Genomic DNA, 25,285 nt, shown 5'->3' with positions numbered 1-25,285 from the left:
AATCTTACTATTTTATCTATTGGGACTATTAGATGATATTATAACATTGAGAAAAGAAAGAGTGTGCTGGCTACTTGTGCGTTAAGATAAGGAAGTTAAGATCCGGAAGTGGCGGTGCTGCCCAAGCAGCTGTGGCTCGCCTGCAGTCCGCCTGTCTTTTTGTTTTTTTTTGTTTTCTTTTGTCTTGTTGTACGTATGTTTTAGTTTAGTTTTAGTTGTGTATGTGTGGGGGGTGGGGGAAACTTGTTTTAGTCTCTTCCTTCGGGAAGGATGCGACCTTTTCTCTGTCGTATCTCCGTCTCTGTCTCTGTCTCCGTCTGCGCTGAGCCCTAATCGCGGAGCTGGCAGCCCCCGACTGGGGCCGACCTCGAGGCTCCAGAGGCAGAGCCAGGACTTACCATCGCGAAGCTGACTGACTTCGGGGCTGTGGTGGCGCTGCGGCGGCGGCCCAACTTCGGATCCTCGGAGGCTTCGGCCGCGGGCCCAGTGGACGACAACATCAGGAGCTCGCAGGTCCCAGGTTGGTGACCGATTCTCCGGAGCTCCCGCAACAACAGCTTCGTCCACTGGACTGGAGGGTGGCAGCTTCGTCCGCCCCGGGCCACGGAGTTTGAACCGGCCCGTTTGCAGAGTCGGATTCGGCCGCGGGACTTACCATCACCCGGCGGGGGGCCCGTCATCGAAAGCCTGGATCGCCTCAACGCAGAGGGAGATCAAGGAAGGAAGAGACAAGGACTTTAAGACTTTTGTCTTCCATCACAGTGAGGAGGTGCCTGGTAGACTCATTGTGGTGGATGTTAAACTGTTCATTGTGTGTTCTGTTATTTTATTCTCTGTCATGACTGCAAGGTACGTAATTTCGTTCAAACTAAAAGTTTGAATGACAATAAAGGATACTTTATACTTTATTTTACTACAAGATGTCTGAAAAACTATCTAAGTTTACAGCTCTTTTACCATTATATTTCAACATGATTTTATTGATTCTTCTTCCATTTACGCACCATATTATTAACCACCGCAACACAAAATAAAAGCATTCTCAGACAATTAAATGAACTATAATCCCATTTTGTCTGCAAGGGCCAGGAAGCGAAGGGGGTAAGATCATCTCTGACCCCTCTCACCCTGGCCACAAACTCTTTGAATCACTTCCCTCTGGAAGGCGACTCCGGACTGTCAAAGCTGCCACAGCCAGACATAAAAACAGCTTGTTTTCCCATGATGAGTAGCTCTACTCAATAACCAAAAATCTGTAGCCTTCTTTTGCTCTGGTATTTTATTTAATTCACATCAATAATGTTTTATTATTAATGTTTAATGTTTTATGTGTCATTCCTAACTGTTACTGTATGTCATGTTGACACTTGCGGGCGGAGCACCAAGGCAAATTACTTGTATGTGAATACTTGGCCAATAAACTTATCCATTCATTCATTCATTCATTCATTCATTCATTCATTCAATGCTTTTAGAAGACACATGATCATAGGCCTGTGAGCTGCTGATAGGTTACCTGAAGTACCCCATCCCATGCCAGCATTCATTGCTAACTCGGTTCTGGATTTATATATTGTGCTCAAATTATTTTGGATTATGAACGATTCCTTAGCTAGAAAGAGCTTTTATATAATTGAGTATATAAGGGTGGTAAAGAAAGCTTTTGGTGTGCTGGCCTTTATAAATCAGAGCATTGAGTATAGAAGTTGGGATGTAATGTTAAAATTGTACAAGGCATTGGTAAGGCCAATTCTGGAGTATGGTGTACAATTTTGGTCGCCTAATTATAGGAAGGAAGTCAACAAAATAGAGAGTACAGAGGAGATTTACTAGAATGTTGCCTGAGTTTCAGCAACTAAGTTACAGAGAAAGGTTGAACAAGTTAGGTCTTTATTCTTTGGAGCGCAGAAGGTTAAGGGGGGACTTGATAGAGGTATTTAAAATGATGAGAGGGATAGACAGAGTTGACGTGGAAAAGCTTTTCCCACTGAGAGTAGGGAAGATTCAAACAAGGGGACATGACTTGAGAATTAAGGGACTGAAGTTTAGGGGTAACATGAGGGGGAACTTCTTTACTCAGAGAGTGGTGGCTGTGTGAATGAGCTTCCAATGAAGGTGGTGGAGGCAGGTTCGTTTTTATCATTTAAAAATAAATTGGATAGTTATATGGACGGGAAAGGAATGGAAGGTTATGGTCTGAACGCAGGTATATGGGACTAGGGGAGAATATGTGTTCGGCATGGACTAGAAGGGTCGAGATGGCCTGTAATTGTTATATGGTTATATGGTTATATATAGTAGTAGGTCAGCAGGTTTTCCTTTATCTTTTCCTTTCCTTTATCTTTGATGGCACCACCAGCAGTTAGAAACTCACACAGTGATGAAGGTGTTATTCAGGATTATGTTCAGATAAAAATTGACACAGTGCCAAAGATGAAAGTGTTACAAAGAGTACTGATTTCTCGGTCACCATTGGCCATGACTTTATTGATTTGTTTGTCTCCCCTGAGCCAGAAAATTGCTTCGGGTTCCACTTCAGAGACCTTGGCACAAAACATCTAAGCTGACACTGCAACTAGAGTGCATACTAAATTAATACAAGGCCTCCTTTTGGATGGGCCTTCAAACCAAGAAACTGTTTACTTCAAATGGTTATAAAACATGAAAGTATGTTGCTTTCAAGGAAAACAAAGGGATTGATTCCTAATATACTAACACATATTTATGTCTTAATCAACAAACTGATTTTTTTTTAAATTTGGTAATAACCAGGTTGTTATTTGTTGGGCAAAACACAAAATGTTGGAGGAACTCAATGGGTCAGGCAGCATCTATGGAGGAAATAGGAGGGGGTGACATTTTGGGTCAGGAGCCTTCTTCAGACTGATAGTAATAGAATGGAGAAATGGGTGGGGTAGAGGGTGGGACAATGCCTGGCAAATGGTGGGTACAGTTCTGGGGGGTTGAGAGGAAGATGTGTGGAATAGGTGACAAAGGCTAGAGGCAAAAGGGTGACAAATGGTAACATATAAGGAGAGAAGAGGAAAGTAAAGTAAAGTAGCCTTTATTGTCATTCAGGCCTTTCGGTCTGACCAAAATTCCGTTGCCTGCAGTCATACATATAATAAAAATGACAAAAACCCAATAAACCCAATAAACACAAATTTAACATCCACCACAGTGAGTTCACCAGGCACCTCCTCATTGTGATGGAAGGCAAAAATCTTAAAGTTCTTGTCTCTTCCCTCCTTGTTCTCCCTCTGCTTCGACCTGTGAGCTCCCGACGTGGCCGATCCTCAGGAGTGAAATGTGAAGCCAGGGGGAGGGATATCGGTGGAAGGGTACAGGGGAGAAAGCAAAGAGGGGAGATAAAAAGGAATTGGCAAGCTCGACGATGCGAGAAGAGAAACCAAAGCGGGGAAAGGAACAGATGAGTGGAGAGTGGAAGACAGCGGGGAAATGGGTGTGCAACAAGGTAGGGGGGGGGCTAGAACACACAGGGAAGAGAGAGAGAGGGTAAGGGTGCTATTTGTTGGAACTTGCCGTGTTGAAATTGGTTACTGCATTTTCCTACATTTAACAGTGATCAAATTTAACAGCATAAAAGATAGAGAGGACAGAGATAAACTGTGGCAATGGTCAGGTTGTGCTCCAGGGTGAATGAGGAAACTTATTATTATTCAGCTTTGTGCCCTCTGATTTATATTGCTTCTCCTTCTTCTTACGAAAACTAACACTTCACATAGCTCAGCATTAAATCTCATTTGCTACCCGTCAATCCTTTTCTGCCAATCTATTTATATCTCCGAGGTGTCCATTATTATCCTCTTAGTTATATACTGCCCCTATAAATTTTGCATCATTTGGATATTTAGAAATGGTGCTCTGTACTCCCAAGTGTAGGTCATTAATAAAAACATTAATCATCCTACTTATCTGAGTGGAATGTAATTGAGAATTGCCTTCAAATCTGAATAACAATTTCCATTCATGTTTTGTTTTTATGGTACATGTCCCAACGTCGATGATAAGCCAACATGTGGTATTTTATCAACTGCCTATTTTAATCCATATATACCATTGTCTTCATTTACCTCATCGACCCAATGCTACCTCATCACAAACTTTATCAAAGTCTTTATTAATTCAGATTTACCTTCAATAATCCACATTAACTTTCTTTTATCAATCCACGCTTGACCAAGTGACTATTGTTCTATCCCAGATTATGGTTTCTCAAACTTTTCCCACTACTGAGGTTAAATTACGTGGTCTGCAGTTACCTCCAATCTGTATTGAGCAAAGGTAAACGTTTTCCTTCACACGGTTCTGCGTGACTTTCCAGTGCATGGCTTTAGCAGTTTGCAATGACATTTTGAGTTTTTGTTCATTTACTCATTTTTTTAGGATCTGAGTATCAGCAGCAAGACCAATATTTATTGTTCATCTCTAAATTGCCTTTGAAAAGTTAATAGTACAACACTGCAGTCCTTCTGTCAAGGAAGGATGGGATGAATAAGAATGATTTCATCTTGGCAATCTTCCTCAGCTCAATGACTGGAGCATCTTAGAGTGTCTCGCACTCAAAAACATCTCTCCCAACCTCGTGACTTGTGGTACCTTTTCCTGCCTCCTCTTCTTTTCCTCTACCTACATCATAATCATAATCATAACAGTAATTTATTAGCCAAATATGTTTTGCAACATACGAGGAATTTGGTTTGCCATTCAGTCATACCATTTGGGTAAAACTCCTCTGCATCCTTTCCAAAGCCCCCACATCCATCCTGTAATGGGACGATCAGACCTGTACGCAATACTCGAAACGTGGCCCAACCATAGTCCTATAAAGCTGCATCATGACTTCCTGACTCTTACACTCAATGCCCCAGACAATGAAGGCGAGCATACCATTGGCATTCTTTACCATTCTATCTACTTGTGATGCCACTTACAGGGAGTATGTAGGAAGGAACTGCAGATGCTGGTTTAAACCAGAGGAAGGGTCTCGACCCGAAACGTCACCCATTTTCTCCAGAGATGCTGCCTGTTCTACTGAGTTACTCCAGCATTTTGTGTTTACTTGCAGGGAGTTATGGACTTGGACCCTAAGATTCTTCTGTATATCAATGGAAGGATTAGGCCATTAATTATATATTCTTCCCTTATATTCGAACTCCCAAAGAGTGACACCTCGCACTTGCCTTTAATGAAACTCCATCTGCCATTTCTCCACCCATTTCAGTAGCAGATCTCTATCCTGCTGTATACTCTGACAGCCAGTACCACAGTCTGTGACCCAAGCAATCTTGGTATCATCTGATCCACTTTCCAGCTACAGAGGAAGTTATTTTTACCTTTAACCAGTTCTTTTTTTTTAAAAGATTGTTTTTAGTAAGACTATTGAATGCCTTTGATTGGCTTCAAGGAGCTGTGGAAAGGATGAGCCTGGATTTGGAAGACACCTATTTTATTGTTGCTAGGTCAGAGTTTAATGGGGATAAGTAAAGAGGGAAAGGAGTTGAGGCTCATAAACACTTTATGTTCAGATAGGCAGGAGGATATGTGTAAAATAAACCAGACATGGATGTGGCTTCAGGTCCAGAGAAGAATTCATTACTACATACTACAAATTACATTTTCCGTGAGAAAATTTGCATTAAGAAAATGCCCTCCATTAAGAGATGACAATTTTAGGTTTATTCCATCTGATATTGACTATGCTGCAGAACGGCCACATGAAGCCCACCAATGCCAACGTCTGTGGGAATGGAATGTTTCTTCTGCAGTGCAAGTGTAACAGATGCCTGGGATTAGCAGGAGTGGGGGAGGGTGCAGCAGCATAACATTGGGATGGACACAAAATGCTGGAGTAACTCAGCGGGACCGGCGGCATCTCTGGAGAGGAATAGATGATGTTTTGGGTCGAGACCCTTCTTCAGAGATGCTGCCTGTCCCACTGAGTTACTCTGGCAATTTGTGTCTATCTTCGGTTTAAACCAGCATCTGCAGTTCCTTCCTTAACATTGGAATGTGTTCTGGCTCTGATGGATACTGGACTCTAATATCTGGGTAGACTTCTGTGAAGTTCCAATCAGTGAGGAGAAAAGGCCTGAGAATTCAACAACACAACTTAGCTGCAGTTGTTTCAGGTCCTGACAATACCAGTTAAAATATGGGAAAAGGAAGTAAAATCAAAGCAGATTGATTATTCATATTAAATACAATCTTATATCAAAGCATTACAATTAGGAATGAAATTGCTTAGAATTATTCTCTATTGTAAAACTACTGTACCTATTGAATCCTGATTATACTTCTTACCTTGTTTCACACAGCTGTTCCAAAACACTGTAAGATTTAGCTTTGTGCTGGCCCATGCCGAAAGGTCAACACCAATTCTTTGGATTTTGGAATTCAGATGTCCTCCTTTTCTTATTTCATGTTTAATAGATTCCAGCCATGCAAAAATAGACGCCACAGGGAACATCGCTGAGGCTGCTTGGAGGCATGTTTCAGCATAGGCAATCACTGGCAGAAGCTTTTTTACATGTCTCAATGCTTGTTCCAGTTACTGTTTCTATTTTTGCCTTTAAGCCCTGAAGCTGATTATTCAACTTAATCCCTCGGAGTTTAAGAAATGCTCCACCTGTGTCTTTCCCCGGGACTGGTGCACTTAAAGCAATGTCCCCTTGCTTAACTGAAGAGCTGTGATTATACTGAAATAAATGATTCATTGCTGCACATGTGTATTCCAATGCCTTTATTCTTCTGCAGCCTGTGAATGAGATGTGACTGCTGTAAAGGGATTTTTTTCTTCACGTGGAGGATGTGCAGCACCACAGATTAATGGCTAGAAAATGGCAGTTTCAAAGAGCATTACGTTCAGACATCCAGTTGTAGTGCTGTATTCTTGGAAGCTTTTACTTGAAATCAGACCCAATTAAAATTTCTCAGTGGCATTCATTCCTTTAGTCTTTAAAGCATGGTTGCAAGAACGATGTCATTTTAAGTCGAGACTGAAGAAGTCTGAAGAAGGGTCTTGACCCGAAACATCGCCTATTTCCTTCGCTCCATAGATGCTGCCTCACCCACTGAGTTTCTCCAGCATTTTTGTCTACCTTCGATTTTCCAGCATCTGCAGTTCCTTCTTAAACACGTCATTTTAAGTGGGTTTTTTTTCGTCCAACAGTCTGGTAATTTAATGGTCACAGTTACTAATAGCATCTTTTTAATTCCAGCTTTAATATATTTTCATATTTTTAATTCTCCACCGGTCAAGGGGAATTTGAAACTGTGTTTCCTGATGAATGGTGCAGGCCACCAAATACTCTACAAATAAATCAACCACTCACCTCCAGCAGTGCTATCCATCCAGACTCTTCTGTGTAAACATTAAACCCAGCAAGATTAAGTGTCATGCGAGAATGTAACAAGGATGCTTCTGCTAATTAAAATAAAGTGTTGAAATCCTGAACAATGTTTCTCAATTTCTTAAATATAAAATCCTTTAGCAGCTTTTAAAATAGCTCAGATAGTGACCTGATTGTCTCAAGGCAACCGACCTGTAATGGCCACCTTCCAAGGATAATCTTTTAAATGAAGTGGAGGTGCGGGTGCTGACAGCTACAGGGCGGCACAGTGGTGCAGTGGTAGAGCTGCTACCTGGCAGCACCAGAGATCCGGGTTCGATCCTGACTATGGGCGCTGTTTGTATGGAGTTTGTACATTCTCCCTGTGACCACGTGGGTTTTTCCGGGTGCTCCAGTTTCCTCCCACACTCCAAAGATATACAGGTTTGCAGATTAATTGGCTTCTGTAAATTGTAAATTGTTCCTAGTGTATAGGATGGTGTTGGTGCACAAGGTTGGCGCAGACTCGGTGGGTGAAGGGCCCCTTTCCATGCTGTATCTCTAAAGACTTATGTCTATAGTAAAGCTACGTGCAGTCGAATACTTGTATCTTACACAATTGTTTCTTTTTGCATCAAAAAATGGTTCCATTTAGTGAGAACTTAATGGTGCATCTGCTGCTGATCTTTGGTGTACTGGCCATCTTCTAGTCCTTGCAATGACTGCCCTGTGGCTCCTCAGTTTGATGGGTAGCGGATTGTGGTGGTGCCAGCCTCCTGGATGCACCTTCACTCACTCTGACCTTTCCAGGTACCAGCACAGCGATAAGACTATGATGTGAGAGAGGGTTTTGGCCAACATGATCCATGGAACAGATGTAAACTCAAGGAGATGTAATGGAAATGCCAGACATGAGCACCCAGGTCCTAGACTTGCTACAGAGTGTAGAGATGCAGATCTCAGGAATATCGCCATTAAATGAAAAGTATTTATTGTGCACTATTATATTGTTTATTGTGAACTATCCCAGCACATCAGAAACTGTCATTGCAGTTCTGTGTGACTTCCTAGAGCATGGAATTAACAGTTTACCATAAAATCTGGAGCTTTTGTTCATTTACTCTTTTTTCAGGATCTGAGTAGTAAGACCAATATTTATTGCTCATCTCAAAATTGCCCTTGAAAAATTAAAAGTACAATGCTGCAGTCCTTCTGTCAAGGGAGGTGGGGGGTTGAAGAATGATTTCAACTTGGCAATCTTCCTCAGCTCAATCACTGGAGCGTCTCAGAGTGTCTCACACTCAAAAACATCTCTCCCAACCCCGTGACTTGTGGTACCTTTTCCTGCCTCCTCTTCTATTCCTCTACCTATACGAGCAACGCATCATTTTATAAACTTCTATCAGGTCCCCTCTCAGACTCTGACGCTCTGGAGAAAACAATCCATTCATTCAACTTATTGGTAGTACTCTCTAACCCAAGCAACATTCTGGTGAACCTCTTCTGCACCATCTCCATAGCCTCCCCATCCTTCCTATATTGGGGATAACAGAACTGCACACAATACCCTAAATGTGACTTAACTGAAGTTTTATACAGCTGTGATCATTTTTATACAGCTGACTTTTGTACTGATTGAAGAAGGCAAGCAGGCCTTTTTTATATCTCAATCTACTTGTGTGGCCATTTAAAGAGAACTGTGGACTTGCACCTCAACTTCCCATTATGCCGCTGATGGTCCTCCCATTTACTGTATCCTCTCCCCTTACATTTGACCTCCCAAAGTGGAATATCGCACGCTACTCCATTTAGAATACAAGTGCTGATTTACATCGTTGAAAAATTTTACCAACTGGCACACAACATCATAATCACCATGGTAAACAAAAATGCTGGAGAAACTCAGCGGGTGCAGCGGCATCTATGGAGCGAAGGAAATAGGCAACGTTTCGGGCCGAAACCCTTCAATCAGTCTGAAGAAGGGTTTCAGCCTGAAACGTTGCCTATTTCCTTCGCTCCATAGATGCTGCTGCACCCGCTGTGTTTCTCCAGCATTTTTGTGTATCTTTGATTTTCCAGCATCTGCAGTTCCTTCTTGAACAAGCATCATAATCACCATTCCTCACTTTAAATACTGAATGATGTGGCCAACACAAGTCGAAAGAACTGGTTAAGGTAGGAAATGCTGCTGGAAAGCTCAATGGTTCTTGGTCCAGAAGCCTTTTGAGCTGACTGAGGTGGAGAGTTTTGATTAGACATGTTTGGGTGCCACATTAAGGCTCGCGCAATTTGTGCAAAAGCAACTAAAGGCGAAAAAATATATTCAAAGTCGAAGGGTGACATCACAAGAGTTTGCAACCTAGCAACAGAATGTTTATGTACACAAAGAGTTTTGAATTTAAAACCACATTCCAGAGCTGATTATTAACTCCCAAGTAAGGTGGTGTGTTGATTGATAGGTTGATTGTAAACGTACTCATTTTAGACAACTGACATTCCCTTCATTTTCTGCCCCTTGGGTAATCTGTAACTGCCAGGAGCTGATAGTCTTTGGTTTCGACAGATGACCAACTCGTGTCTGGAAGGTTGAAGAGATGACAGAGAACGGTCTCAAATCAAGAATCTTCGAAATTCTTAAACCAAGCTCGTGGAATCTGCAAAATTTAACATTCCCCTGGCGCATTTCAAGTGATCGATTATCAAAGGTGGAGTTGAACGAGTATCAGGTAAACCTATTATCCCATTAAGGCCCTCCCAAACTTCACAACTTCCGCATGCTGCTGTAAGTCCTCAAAGGATCTGTACCGGCACAGATGTTGAGGATAGAGGCTAGTGGATGTTGTAAGCATGGGGAGCATTTTATCTTTTACATGGTTATTCTAAAACCATTTTGGAATAACCATGTAAACCTTCTATGCCATTGGAAGTTTGCAGATAAAGTTTAGAGGAAAAGGGTTGACAATGTTTAGAGGAAAAGCGTTGACAGCATTTGCAAATCGTTATGGAACAAATTAGAAACGTAAAAAGTTTGAGAAAATGCTTGTAGAAACCAGCAATGTTTGAGCGCTCTTCAAAACTCCATATTTCTACTGGAAGCTGATGACTCCAGGAGCAATTGTTGCAAATTCATATCAGCAACTTAAAGTTCAAATGTTGAGTGGAAACATAGAAACATAGAAAATAGGTGCAGGATAGGCCATTTAATCCTTCGAGCCTGCACCGTCATTCGATATGATCATGGCTGATCATCCAACTCAGTATCCTGTACCTGCCTTCTCTCCATACCCCCTGATCCCCTTAGCCACAAGGGCCACATCTAACTCCCTCTTAAATATAGCCAATGAACTGGCCTCAACTACCCTCTGTGGCAGAGAATTCCAGAGATTCACCACTCTCTGTGTGAAAAAATGTTTTTCTCATCTCGGTCCTAAAAGATTTCCCCCTTATCCTTAAGCTGTGATCCCTTGTTCTGGACTTCCCCAACATCGGGAACAATCTTCCTGCATCTAGCCTGTCCAACCCCTTAAGAATTTGGTAAGTTTCTATAAGATCCCCCCTCAATCTTCTAAATTCTAGCGAGTACAAGCCAAGTCTATCCAGTCTTTCTTCATATGAAAGTCCTGACATCCCAGGAATCAGTCTGGTGAACCTTCTCTGTAGAATTTCTCAGAGGCATCAAATGAGCGGTGGTGCTCCAATACCGTAGAGTGTGTAGCAGGAAATCATTAAGGGCCTGTCCCACTTAGGCGATTTTTTAGGTGACTGTCGTGGCGTGATGGAAAAAATGGCTTTTTGCACCCATCCTATGGCAATGTCCACGACAAGCTACCACCTGGTCAACATCAAGCTGCGACAAGCTACGTCCACCAACGACACAATTCCTCGCGATTTGGAATGTCCACCTACGACTGTACCTAAGACAACCTACGGCAAACCTCGACCACACAGGCGACAACCTACAACAACCGAAGTCAACCTACCTCCACTCGTGACAAGCTACGACAAACTACAACTGAAGACAACTGAAGACTTCTCTTGACGCTAGAACTGTTGCCGTTTGACGTAGGATGATGTAGGTTGTTGCCAATGGAATTCACCGAGGTCATGATCCGGCAACAGCCAACGTCACCTGCCGTCATCCTGGCGACAACCTACGACAACATACCACAGCGCCCACGACAGGAGAAGTCAGGCAACCTCGAGCCCACTGTCGCCGAAAGGTTTTGAACATTTCAAAATTGAGCGGTGATAAAAAATTAGCAGGAGACAGCTCACAATGCAGATGTCACCGTGCATCACGACAATACAATAAAATAAAAAAATACTGAAAACAGATCAATCAGTATCTACAGAGAGAGAAAAACAGAGGTAATGTTTCAGCATGAGGACCATCAAAACTAAGGTTAGTTATATGCACTTGATTGCAAGAGGCTGCAGGGAGTGGTGGACTCAGGCCTGCCTTCCCTTCCATAGATAGTATCTACATGAGATGTTGCCTGTAGAAGGTGGCGATGATCCTCACCGTCTGGGTAATACCCTCGTTTCGCTGCTGGCATTGGGTAGGGGGAGCAGAAGCTCGAGGCCCCACAGAGGGTTCGGGAACAGCTACCTTACTACAACCATCAGGTTCTTGAACCGACCTGCATAACCAGAAACCTACCTCGGAAACAAAACATTATAAACCAACTCCACGGACTTATTTTCTGATTGTGTTTCTTCATTAATGCTTTGTTCTTGCAGCCTTTTTCTTTTCATTATCATCTATAATGTATGTACAATTTAGGTTTTATTTATATTTTCTGTGTTGCCGCAGGAAAGATTTTCATTGTACTGCCTCACTATACTTGTGCATTGATAATTAACTCAGTCCAGACTATGGGTAAAATAAAAAAGGAGGAGATGGGTGGAGAACAAAAGAGGAAGTCCAGAAATGTTTACGAAAGGGAGATTAAATGAAAAAAAAGGGATTGATGGTACAAGGAGAATGAAGGTGGTAGTAGAGAACAGATATCTTGAGGAGATGTAAATGAAGAATTTGACGTTTAAAGCATTCCCGAAGGAACTCTGGAAAACTTAAGGGTCTGTCCCACTGTACGAGGTAATTCAAGAGCTCTCCCGAGTTAAAAAAAAATCAAATTCATGGTAAGCACGTAGAATGTACGTAGCTCGGGACGTCTCTTAGCGGCTCGTAACGCTAACGGCAGGTACTCGGGAAACGCGGTAAGCTCGTGAAGACTTTTCAACATGTTGAAAAATGTCTACGAGAGCCCCGAGTACCTATGAGCGGCCATTACCATAATTCTCCCAGTTCGAATCAGGGGAAATTCGGGAGAACTCTTGAATTAGCTCGTACAGTGGGACAGCCCCTTCAGAACAACAATGCTGGTTGCTGATTATTTGAACTGTTGGACTCATTGTGGAGCCTGAAGCCTATGATGACCTTCACTGGAAAAGTGTCGAAGGCTGAGGACAGAGGAGTCTGGATGGAAGTGAATAGAAAATTGTGACTGGAAACCTGGTGAGGCACTTGCGGACTTCTGTCTACAATACAATCAGAATTCCCTTCCCTATAAACCATGCACCCATTACTGTTGAGAGAGAAACTTCCCAAAGGAGTGCATCTCCAATTATTTCATGGGATACAATGGAGAAAAGAATTTGCATTTCTGACAACCATGATATGAATCGTTTTCTACGAACACAATCCCTCCATAATGTGAGGGTTTGTTGCATTTACTTTTCAGCATGGCTCTTCTTCACAGGGGAAAGTGAGTACAGTGGGGAGACAATGTGCTGAACATGTCTGTTCAGTAGGCGTGATCCTGAGCTTAAATAAAATAACACAAGGAGCTGGAGTATCTCAATGGGTCAGGCAGCATCTCTGGATGTTGAAGTTGCCTGTCACTTTAATTCTCTGTCTCACTTCCTCTTTGGGGTCTTGGTGTTCAGCCACTTACATTGGTCCATCAAAGATCAAAAACCTGAGGACGAGGACTTCAAAACCTAACGATGTGCATTCCTTCTCGACTCAACAATTCTAGATAATCAGCAATTCTTGTTTTGGATTTCCAACATTCTCTCCATGTTTGTTCGGGAATTTTTGAAAATTATTCTGCATTTGAGCCTCTTCCAGAATCATGCCACTTTCATCACCTTCATTACTTTTATCATTTAAGTTCTTTGCAAATATGTCTTCGTGTTCTTTCCTGCTTCCCCCCTACTTCTCTGCACCTTATAGCATGGTTGGTTTCTAGTTATTCTTAGTACTGTTGAAAACTCATCACCTGGGACATTAAATCTGATATCCCCTCCTCATACTTGTATGATCAACTGGGCTTTTCCAGTATTTTCTGTTATTATTTCACATTATTTTACCACTGAAATTGCTAAAGAAATTCATAAAGTACCTCGCTGCATTAAATGAGTTATGCTTTTGATGTTTCTTCCCTCGATTTTGTTTTAGCACAATAGAAACATAGAAAATAGGTGTAGGGGTACACTTCAAGCCTGCACCGCCATTCAATATTCAATACTGGTGATTAGCATTGTATTTGCTGAAATAGGAAAATAATTCAGGGCCATTGTTTTCGAGATTTGAAGATTTCTATTCTCACAGCATCTAGACCAATCGGACAAATCGCTAGTATGATAGATATTAATATTACATCAATACTCACAATTATTTATCTTTCATTCCAAACGTAACAGAGATAAAATGTAAAGCTAAAGTAGCGGAGAAAAAGATTGAACTGTGAAAGCGTTCCCCTGAGTAAAAAGGAGCAGGGGGGGATTGTGAGACACATTGTTGATAAAGAGACTGTGTCACCGCTGTTAGGAGCTGTGCAGTTTATCAAGATCAGGCCATTTATTTGTGTCATCGCGCAAAAGCTTTTGCCGTTCGATTTTTCAGAATTTGAGACCTGCTCAAGTGCTTTGCCTTCATATTACTGTCGATTGGCCTGGAGAGAAATAGAGTGTGCTTGTCATCTAGGAGTGTGTCTGTAACAAGGATGACATGCTCTCTGCAGGGAAATCATAAGGCTGCAGCTTCAGGGTTTTATAGAATGGAAAGTTTATGGGCTAAACATTGTCGCTTATTGCTCTGATGCTTTTTAAAAACTTCAGTAAATTCCAGATTTTCACACGCACACTGTCAAATGTATAAGTATGGAATTTAAACTGGAGGTGGATAGGGGATGATCAGCCATGATCACAATGAATGGCGGTGCAGGCTTGAAGGGCCGAATGGCCTCCTCCCGCACCTATTTTCTATGTAACTAATTGTTTTTAAATGATTTTGAGTATTAGAACCCAAATGCATTCTACATTCTGCACCCTGTACCTTTCTCTTTGCTCTACTTGTTTGAATTGATTGTATTGATGTATAGTATGGTCTAATCTGTTTGGATAGAATGCAAAGCAATGTGCCTCTGTACACATGACAATACTAAACCTAAACCCAGAAATATTTAAAATATATAAATAAGTAATTACAGCTTTTTCAGCTCACTGAAGTCCTGCAAAGTGAATATGGAGAGTTAAGCAGAGTCAAACACATCTCAATCAACACCAAAATACACATCTTTAACTCAAATGTGAAACACGTGATGCTATGGATCAGAGACATTGAAAACAACAAAACACACTACAAACAGGCAGCAAAGATTAACACCTGCCTTAAGAGAATACTTGACATCTGGTGCAGACACAAAGTAAGCAATGTGGACCCGTGGAAAAGAACAAGCCAGGAGTCCATTGACACAAATTCGAAGGAGAAAATGGAGTTGGAATGAACACACACTTGGGAAACCTCCCCCGGCAAGCCCTGAAATGGAACCCCCGAGGAAAAAGGAAAAGGGGTCGTCCCAGGAACAGCTGGAGAAGAGGTGTCCAGACAGAAATGTCTGAGAGCGGGCCCAACTGGAGAGATCTCGAAAGAACTGCTAACAGCCGAGTGAGGACATTTGTCAATGTTCTATGCTCCCTAGAGAGGAGCAAAGGGCGTAAAAAGACGAAGAAGCAGAGGATTAAAAAGCAGGGCCCCGTAGATTGTAATCTCTGGATTTCTCCCAATGACACATGCTAATGAGTTTAGAAATGGGAAGATAGATGAATGCGTTGCTAAAACGTTGGTGCAGGGGGCGGGGATTCAGATTTTTACACCATTGGAATCTCTTCTGGGGCAGAGGTAACTTGTACAAGGGACAGATTACATATGAACTGGAGGGGAACCATAATCCATGCACGGATGTTTGTAACTCAGGAGGCTTGAAGCTAGAGAGTCATTGGGTGAGAATGGAAGGGATATGTGTTATGAACAGGTAGATAAAGTGATGGTCTTGGCGTCTTGTTCAGCATTGACATTGTGGGCTGAAGAGTCTGTTCTTGTTCTATGTACTAGGTTCTAAGCCCTGTGGTTCTGCTGGCTGTCAAAGGTTTCCATTAGGGTTTTGAGGGTGGGATTTGCCCTGTTATGTTTGTCAGGGGCCTGCCTGTGTCTGTGGAATTCTCTGCCGTCTGTAGAATTCTCTGCCTCAGAGGGAGGTGGAGGCAGGTTCTCTGGATACTTTCAAGAGAGAGTGAGATAGGGCTCTTAAAAACAGCGGACGGAGTCAGGGGATATGGGGAGAAGGCAGGAACGGGGTACTGATTGGGGATGATCAACCATGATCACATTGAATGGCGGTGCTGGCTCGAAGGGCCAAATGGCCTACTCCTGCACCTATTGTCTACTGTCTATTGACCACACAAAATGAGGAATGCCTAGAGGTCATTAATTGCTTCCCCATTTCAGGTAGAATTAGTTCACAGTTGGGGACAGCAAGTGAAGAGAGTAAGCCAGGGGCAGTAACGTCTGGGCCACTTTTGAATATTAATTCCTAATATGCTTCATTCTCATTAGGTATACTGTAAGAGATAATATAGTGCAGACATTTTAATTTTCATCCCTGTAGAAATATGTTGTTATACTGTATTCATGCAGTTTAAAATTTTCTTTGACCTATTTACTGATTCATTCAATTCTAATTGATTTTTCAGGAGCTCACGTTTCTTACAAAGCATGAAATTATTCGGTAAGTGTCATTTGCTTTATTAATACGGTCACAATATTGAAAACTATTCTTCCTTGAGGAAAAGGGCAAACAGGGCATCAGCTTGTTGGAACATGGAGCAATGATTTGATGCTTCTGTGCTTATCAATACACAATCACTGAGCTGCAGGATGCAGTTCATTGTGTGGCATGGCCAGTGGAAGATGCCAGGTTAATGCCGGACATCACCTAGCTCCCAGAGGAGGGAGACGTGTAGGATATTATCCCGTGTTGGCTGTGGCTAAGGATTCAATGCTGTTTTCTTTACCTGCTTTGTTAAGGAAAGGTAAAATAGGAGCAGGCATCTAAGCTTGTTCCACTTAATCTATAAACTCATGTGTTATTTCTGCTGCAAAGGGAGTGTGGCACACAAAGAAGGATACGAGATTGATCCCTGCGGTGGCGGGACTGTCATATGAGGAAAGATTGAAAAGACTAGGCTTGTATTCACTGGAGTTTAGAAGGATGAGGGGGGATCTTATAGAAACATATACAATTATAAAAGGACTGGACAAGCTAGATGCAGGAAAAATGTTCCCAATGTTGGACGAGTCCAGAACCAGGGGCCACAGTCGTAGAATAAAGGGGAGGTCATTTAAGACCGAGGTGAGAAAAAACGTTTTCACCCAGAGAGTTGTGAATTTATGGAATTCCCTGCCACAGAGGGCAGTGGAGGCCAAGTCACTGGATGGATTTGAGAGAGAGTTAGATAGAGCTCTAGGGGCTAGTGGAGTCAAGGGATATGGGGAGAAGGCAGGCACGGGTTATTGATAGGGGACGATCAACCATGATCACAATGAATGGCGGTGCTGGCTCGAAGGGCCGAATGGCCTCCTCCTGCACCTATTTTGTATGTTTCTATGATACATAATGTGGGAGAGGAGTATGTCTAATGTCATAGAGGCATACTTGCCAGAAATGCATCCCATCTGAATAGCACCAAACAGGCTGCAGTTCCTGTTCCTGCAGTTCACTGCAGTCTGCCTCTGAAGTTCATTCCATTGCTTCATTTGAAACAATTTCAGGGGCAGATCTCAATGTACCAACATGACTACACATCCCACCAAGTGCTATGGACCAGCACTAGTCTTCATGAACAATGGAGAAGCATATATGGATTTAAAAACCTGGCCAGAGATTCTCCTAATTCCAATCTTGCAGACAAACATTAATAGAATATTTTATTTCATTCTAATGATGTCTGACAATATGTACGATGGACTAGTCGGCAGTTTGGATACTTGTTTGCCCTCATGCTCTATACATTCAATCAGTGGTCAGAAAAAAATCTCTGGTTTGAGACACACATGCGCAAAGCAGTGTTAGCATTCAAAGGAGAACTCAGAATATTTAGATTTGCTTTAAGACAATATCATAGCAAAAAGGATGTGTAGAATTAATCTCACTGCTTGTGCATTCCACTGTTTAGCAAGCTAGTCTTTAATCTTTACATTTAAAATAATATCTTATTTCTTGCTTTTAAAGAGAGTGCTATTGATAATGCTGATTTTGCCATTAAAATCACCAATTTAAAAAGGAAAAATATCCAATTCTTACAAAATCATAGAATATACACTCATAACACACATTTCTCCCTAATCAATTCACTCTAGTTGCATCATAAATATAAAATATATACATAAAATAATTGCCTGGTATAATTGCATATTTTCCTTTGAACCTATTCCTTCAACTGCTCTCATGAACGTCTCTCTGATTTCCTTACCATCCACCCACATCAGTGACAATTTACAATAGGCAATTATCCTACAACCGGAATGTCCCTGGAATATAGAAGGAAGCTGGATCAGCCTGAGGGAAGCGCACATGATTACAGTGAGAACACACAAACTCAACATACACAGAATGGGAAAAGTCAGAAAGCAGAACTACCTGCTGCCCGATCAGTGACGATCTTTCAAAGTTTCCTGGATTCTAGTCCCAGCAGATTGGAAGGCAGGACGTGTAAAAACATTGTTCAAGAAAACACAAAGGAAAAGGAAATAGAGGAACTCTGGACAGCTTTGTCGACATTAATTATTTGCAAATGCAACGGATTATTTAGAATAGAATATCCAGAGACCAATTAGATAAATCATTTTTGATAAATTGAAGATTTTTTGTGAATGTAATTAGCAGGGTTATATGTAAGTGAATGTAGTATACAATAACATTATTAAAATGCATTTTAGTCATGTACAATACAGAAAGTTGTTACTAAGAATAAGGGCTGAAAGGTTGGGAGTAATATATTAACAGGGATTAGTGATTGTTTAATGAAATAATATGACTAATCATGCATTTTTGGAGGTTGATAGATGGGTGCCAGTGGGGGCCATAAGGTTCAGGAACTGGGACCTCTGCTTTTTACAATCATGTTCATGATCACTAAAATATGAAGTCTAACATATTCACATGTGCTGATAATATAAGGATAGGTGCAGCTGCATTGAGATATAGACAACTTGAATGATGTGTGAGAAGGTAGAACATATTTTATAAGGTACAAAAATATAACATGATTTATTGGTAGGAAGAATAGGAGAGTCATTTATTAATGATGAGAAACTAATAATTAACTCGTAGGTTGATCTCGGTGTGTGACACCAGAAAAGGTACAGCAAGTAATTCCAAAGTAATGTTATATTGCCAAGGGACTGGAGTACGATATAAGAAAGTCTTGCTGCAATTATATAGCGTGTAAGAGAAACCTCACTGGAATGTTATGTGGAATTTTTGTCTCAGTTTCTAAAGAGAATAAAATGCCCCTGTTGCAGGTGGTTGCCGGAGGTTGCAGGCAGTGGAAGCAGGTAGGGAGATTGACAAAAACCTCCGGGAACCTCCGGGAACTGCACGGAAACCTTGGGTGGGGCGCAAAGTCTCCAGAGGTTTCCGTTCAGGTTTCCTAAGTGGGACAGGGGCATTAGAGCACAAAGATATCATAGATTGAATCTAGCAATGAACTGACCACTGTCCTTTGAGGAGAGATGGGGTAACGTAAGCTTGACAGACTGGAATTAATGAAGAATAAGGGGTGATTCCATTTCAAAAGAATCTGAGGGATTGATAATGTAGATGCTGAATAGCATTTTTTTCAAACTAGGTAAGTTAGAAATAGAGGTGTCAATTTCAGGATTTGATGTCAGCCTTTTGGAATTGAAATGAGGACACATTTCTTTACTCACAGAGTCTTTAATGTTTGTAGTTTTCTGCCCGAGTCATTGTGGTTGGAAAGGACTATAATTTTGGAATTAGTCAGGTCGGAGGGAGCTCCCCCCACCACGGGTACCATGTAATCCCGTGCCACCTGCTCCATGGTCGGATAGTCGGCGACTAAACCGTCCCCCGCACCTGGTTTGTCGGGTGAGGAGGGGGCTGTGGACCCCCCAGCAGGACCAAAAACAAGACCAGTCAAAGGGTGGATGAGCTCCTAGCGAGCCAACGGCCATCCACACTTCATGGAAGTTGCGATCACTGTCATACATGGCATTGTAAGGCACCGTGCTCGTTGATGTTTTCAACAAGGATGATGCTGATGTTGAGTCTTAATGAATGCAGATGAAAGAGGAAATTATAGAATATGTGATCTGATCTTTCAATTATGCCGCTGCATAATTACTTTAGACAATTGTGCTGCTTTACTATTAGTTAGACAGACGGATCATATTCATATGTCTGCGCCATTATGAAGTGATAAGCCATCTGTGTTTATGCCAGTTGTGATGCTGCCAATACATTGAAGGAATGATTCTATTTATTTGGCAATGCTTGATTCATTCTTCAAGAACTAATTACTTAAAAAGCATTTGCTAGGTGTTTATCATATATTCTTTTTACTGAAGAAGGCTGTCAGGTAAAATTGCTTTGAAACTTCTAAATTGATAGTTTAAACATTGATGCTTTAATTATTTCCTTGATTTTAAAAGTCATTTATTTACTTTGTGATCCATGGTTTTATAAAGGTTACCAGCATTTAATTTTAATGGTTCCAACCAACTGATATCTACCGATGTGTTGAGAAAAAAAAATCTAATGGCCAGCAGATCCTTGAACAGTGGAATAAACTAGATATGTAAAGTGTGATGGGTATGCAGAATAGAATTAATGTAAATTCTCCATATTTAATCTTTAAAAAAAAATCCAATACGGATCATGTTTAGAATAATATATAGTATAATGCGTATTATGAAAATTCCCAGGTTCACATTTCCCCCACAGTTCAAAATTGGTCAAAATCTTAAAAAGAACATAAAATTATAAATAAATAAATAAATAAATAAATAAACAAAAACAACCGAGATGAGAAGAACTTTTTTCACACAGCGAGTGGTGAATCTCTGGAACTCTCTGCCACAGAGGGTAGTCGAGGCCAGTTCATTGGCTATATTTAAGAGGGAGTTAGATGTGGCCCTTGTGGCTAAAGGGATCAGAGGGTATGGAGAGAAGGCAGGTATGGGATACTGAGTTGGATGATCAGCCATGATCATATTGAATGGCGGTGCAGGCTCGAAGGGCCGAATGGCCTACTCCTGCACCTATTTTCTATTTCTATGTTTCTATGTATGGTCGAATGGGAGAATGGGGTTAGGAGGGAGAGATAGATCAGCCAAGATTGAATGGCAGAGCAGACTTGATGGGCTGAATGGTCTAATTCTGCTCCTATCACGTATGAACTTATGATCAATGTAGTGGATTACTTCCCATTGTTGTTACAAGATGTTTTATTTTATGTTGTTTTCCCCTTTGTAAAGACAATGCAAATAAAAAATAGAGGTATATTCCTGGCTTTGATGTATCAGTCACACAACCCGTACACACCCAGCAGAACTGGTAGTGATTACAGATTGTTATCTCCATAGATGTAGTCTCATGTGCTCAATATTTGTTTTGTTTCATTATCTGAGGTAGTTGGATTTCTATCATACTTTATCTTTAGAAGTTGTGCTGGTCAGAGCATTGTTGACATGTATGGGTAATACTGATATACCCCTAAAATAGGTTATGTTATAAACCAAACACATTAAACAAGCCTGATGTAAATAATGCCCAGCAAAGGGAAAGAAATAACAATACATGAGCAATGTATTGCACATCACCAAAAAGCCAGTTTCCAAGGATATAGATCCTTTGATTGTTTTATAGATACTGTTTTATCTGATTCCAACTTCCCTTTTAGAATTTTTCCTTTCTTCTCCCCGCCACCCCCCATCAGTCTGAAGAAGGGTTTCGGCCCGAAACGTTACCTATTTCCTTCACTCCATAGATGCTGCTGCACCCGCTGAGTTTCTCCAGCATTTTTGTGTACCTTCGATTTTCCATCATCTGCAGTTCCTTCTTAAACAAATCCTTTTTAGAATTATTGCATTGCCATGAATTCCCATTAATATGAAGTCTGAATGCTAATCTTTTTAAAGACACATACCCACTATAATTATAGTGATGATGTCAAGTAATCAAAATCAGTTCTGAACGCTCATAATTCAGTTCTCTGAGCTCCGCCACAGTTTCACACTAAGAAATTAAATGTGTCAGGTAGACAGGAATAACTGAGGCCTCTGGGCTTTTTGAACGGTGGAACTCCTTTAGCTTTTGAGTAATTGATGAGGTATTAATCAATTTCTCTTCAACAAACTGCTTAATGTACATTAGTAAGTAGTTTGCATTGTACAGTAATTAATTCAATTGATTAAAGTGTCATAAGTGAGCTATGATTAATATACGTGTGCTGTTTATGATTTAGAATATTTTCTATCAATCCTTTGGGATGAATTATCAGTACCATGGTTGCTAATTTTCCATCTCAACTCCATTTTCTTTCCCATCTTCCACATGCCTTAAACGTTTACAGAGTGACTATATGTTCACTCTTAGTGGGTTAACTGGCTTGTAAAATGGCAGACTAGGTACCAAACTAACAGAGTTGTTTAGGGAGTTGGTCTGGCTGGTGCAGCATTTTTTCTAGTACTTCGATCATGCATTTATGTCCTGTCTTATCCAACAGGGTTCCTATATTTAAGAGGGAGTTAGATGTGGCCCTTGTGGCTAAAGGGATCAGGGGGTATGGAGAGAAGGCAGGTACAGGATACTGAGTTGGATGATCAGCCATGATCATAATGAATGGCGGTGCAGGCTCGAAGGGCCGAATGGCCTACTCCTGCACCTAGTTTCTATGTTTCTATGTTTCATGTGACTAGAAGTTGGAAATCATCCTCCTCTTATGAGTTAGGTATATAATGTCTATAATGCCGACACCCGCTGATAACTGCCGAAAAATAATGAAGTTTTGCAAAAACCAGTTAAAAGAAATGCAATGGTATTTTCCATTCTGGTCTAGGCACTAAAATGGGACCCCTGCAGCAATCAGAGATGTAGAGTGCCTTTGATGTGACAGTGTAGATCCTTTCATTGGCATCTCATTTCCAAACCTTGTGCAAAGTGTTGCTGGATTTTCCATGAGCAATCAGCAAAGGTGTTGCTTTTTCCCCAAAGCACTAATTTTTAAAAGGAGTGATGGACTGCATGCTAGATTATCCATGGCCTTATGAGCAGTGGTCTTTTCTTTGAGGGACTGGGTGGCAGAGGCAATGCTCTAAAATTAGATTTTTATATGTTCAGAAATTGAACTTGATGTGGACAGGTATTTTCCACAAAATCCTTCAGAGGGGCAGGTGCAATTATTGAGACTAGTAAGTGTTTAGTTCTGGAATCAATTATTTGCTGATCCATTTTGACATTAATAATGATGAACAGGGCAAAACCTGGAGAGAAGAATGGACGAGAAGTTAGAAAAGGGCGTGTTAGAAGTTATCCACCACCTGATAATAAAATAAAAACCAAGAAGAGGCGAACTTCCAGTTCAATAGCAAGTGACAATTCAACTCTACAATGCGAGGAAGAACAGCAGAAGATAGAGGAACAAATGAATCACGAAATCCAGGTAAACATCAGTGACAACAAAAGACGGGCAGAATATATGTTTGTTGTAAAACTAAACAATGCTTCAAAACATTAACAAAGGAACATACTTGACTTACTCAATTGTTTATAATTCATTCCAGACATTGGCATCCCAGCTCACTCGTTCAAAACTTGAAGGCATTTTTGTGCAATTGGCAAACAGAAATCCAGGATTGATCATAGACCTGCTGCAAGATGCGCCCTCAAACTGTTCCCCCGATGGACAGGTCACGGTGAATCCCAACTGGTGTGCTTGTGGCCACTGTAGGGAGATGCCGACAGACATAGAGAAAGTTTGCTGTGGCAAGACGGAGCAACATTGCATAAGTACATGCTGTGCGATGGCGAACTTGTGTTTGAATGAAGCAGTGTTGCATCTAATGTTGATTTATCGCAATGAGTTGTTTGGCCTGCATTCTCTGCCAACTGAAAACTACAAGCGTGAACTGAGGCATGCAGCGTACCGGCAGTTCATTATGTGGCAGCATGGTAGTTTGGGAGCCAATAACAAACGCATCATTCCCAGCTGCTGTGTTTGGGCAATCAGAACTGCCTTTTCTGATCCCAATGGTGAATATTCTGGGTTTCAACCATCCCGACTTTCCTAAGCTGCCTTTGCCCTTTTGTCATAAATAATGTGATGCAATAGTTGATTTTCCTTTTGTAATATAAACCAGAAATTTTGCCGAATCATGGAATCATTGAAAACAGGTGTGAGTGGCTATAGTTGGAATCAATGTTTGCTGATAAATTCAGTTTCCTAAGATTGGATAGTCTCAAATAAAAGCCATTTCTCACTTTCTATTATCACATTTAAGGTATATGCAATAATCTAAATTAAAAGATAAAAACTATTGATTTAAACTGTTTTGAAATGCTAACAAACAAATGTATTAAATATAATTATGGATTAACCTGCAGTACTAAAGAGGAATTTGATTTACTTTTAATATATGTATCGTCTGACTGTTTTAACTTATCTAATTAAGGGACACATTGAAGGGAAATAGCTCCCCCTGCTGTTGTGTGAGACATCCTAAAGCTTAAATTTGGAGATTTTATGAAGATAGCTTTGATGTCACTGGTTATTAAACATTTTATTAGATTGGGTATAGAATAACACATTGATTCATCAGTGTAACTCAACTATCAGAGTCTAGTGAAAAAATAAACCTGTTCACTGTGATGTCAATGCATCTAGCATATACATTCACAATGCATCTAGCATATACGTTTACCCAGCACAGCCACCTAAGGAGATAACGGAGATAGTATTTTTTAAATGTTGCAATAGCAGTTCATTTTCTTTGATAGTGATAAATCAGCGCCCATGATTGAATCATAAAATTCGATCCAAAGAGTTAAGGATAAGAGTTGCAATTTGATGCCTTTTATCAAAATTTAGCAACTCAGGGGGTGTGTCTTCGACACAGGTGCGTCTTCATTGCCGGGAAATACGGAAGTAATTTAACTGAGGGCATTGCATAGCAGTATTAATTTATTAATTTGTCACTTTGGATTACGGATTTAGAAATCATTTTCATACCAGAATTTTGTTTAAACATGTGCATTCTTTATATCTTGACAATGTTTAAAAAATTTTTTTTTATTATTTACAATAAATAAATCTGCATTAAGTATGTTGTGATTCAAGTCTGAGAATTAAATAAAATATCAGAGGAATTTGTGGAACAAAATGGACATTATGTCTTTGCCAGCTGTCTCCTTAAATGCAAGCAGCTTCTAATGGTCGGTGTCTAATCAGTGACAGAATATTACAGTGATTATAGCGCGAGTCAGGATCAGTGTTTCCACTTTGATAGAAATTACCCGTTCGGGAAATTCTGGTTGTCTTCAGGTAATTTTAGGGGAATAAAATACTTT

The 25,285-nt window shown here is 40.9% G+C and overlaps 1 protein-coding gene across 2 annotated transcripts; it reads left to right on the top strand.

The window, feature by feature from the left end:
- The first annotated feature begins 9,801 nt into the window (after nucleotides 1–9,801).
- Nucleotides 9,802–24,966, top strand: LOC129695856 (uncharacterized). Of its 2 annotated transcripts, none has more exons than XM_055633243.1 (4): nucleotides 9,802–10,078; nucleotides 16,392–16,426; nucleotides 23,195–23,381; nucleotides 23,503–24,966. In XM_055633243.1, exons 1-4 carry the CDS (start codon nucleotides 9,947–9,949, stop codon nucleotides 24,007–24,009), a joined length of 861 nt encoding a protein of 286 aa, XP_055489218.1. In that variant the 5' UTR covers nucleotides 9,802–9,946; the 3' UTR covers nucleotides 24,010–24,966. The 2 variants fall into 2 exon arrangements, with proteins under 2 accessions (XP_055489218.1, XP_055489219.1); XM_055633244.1 differs by lacking the exon at nucleotides 9,802–10,078 and adding an exon at nucleotides 11,709–11,754.
- The last annotated feature ends 319 nt before the right edge of the window (nucleotides 24,967–25,285 follow it).

This window comes from Leucoraja erinacea, chromosome 3, assembly GCF_028641065.1.
Source record: "Leucoraja erinacea ecotype New England chromosome 3, Leri_hhj_1, whole genome shotgun sequence".
NCBI classification, from domain to species: Eukaryota; Metazoa; Chordata; class Chondrichthyes; order Rajiformes; family Rajidae; genus Leucoraja; species Leucoraja erinaceus.
The sequence above is the reverse complement of the archived record's forward strand: the minus strand, read 5'-3'. Positions and strand labels throughout refer to the sequence as shown.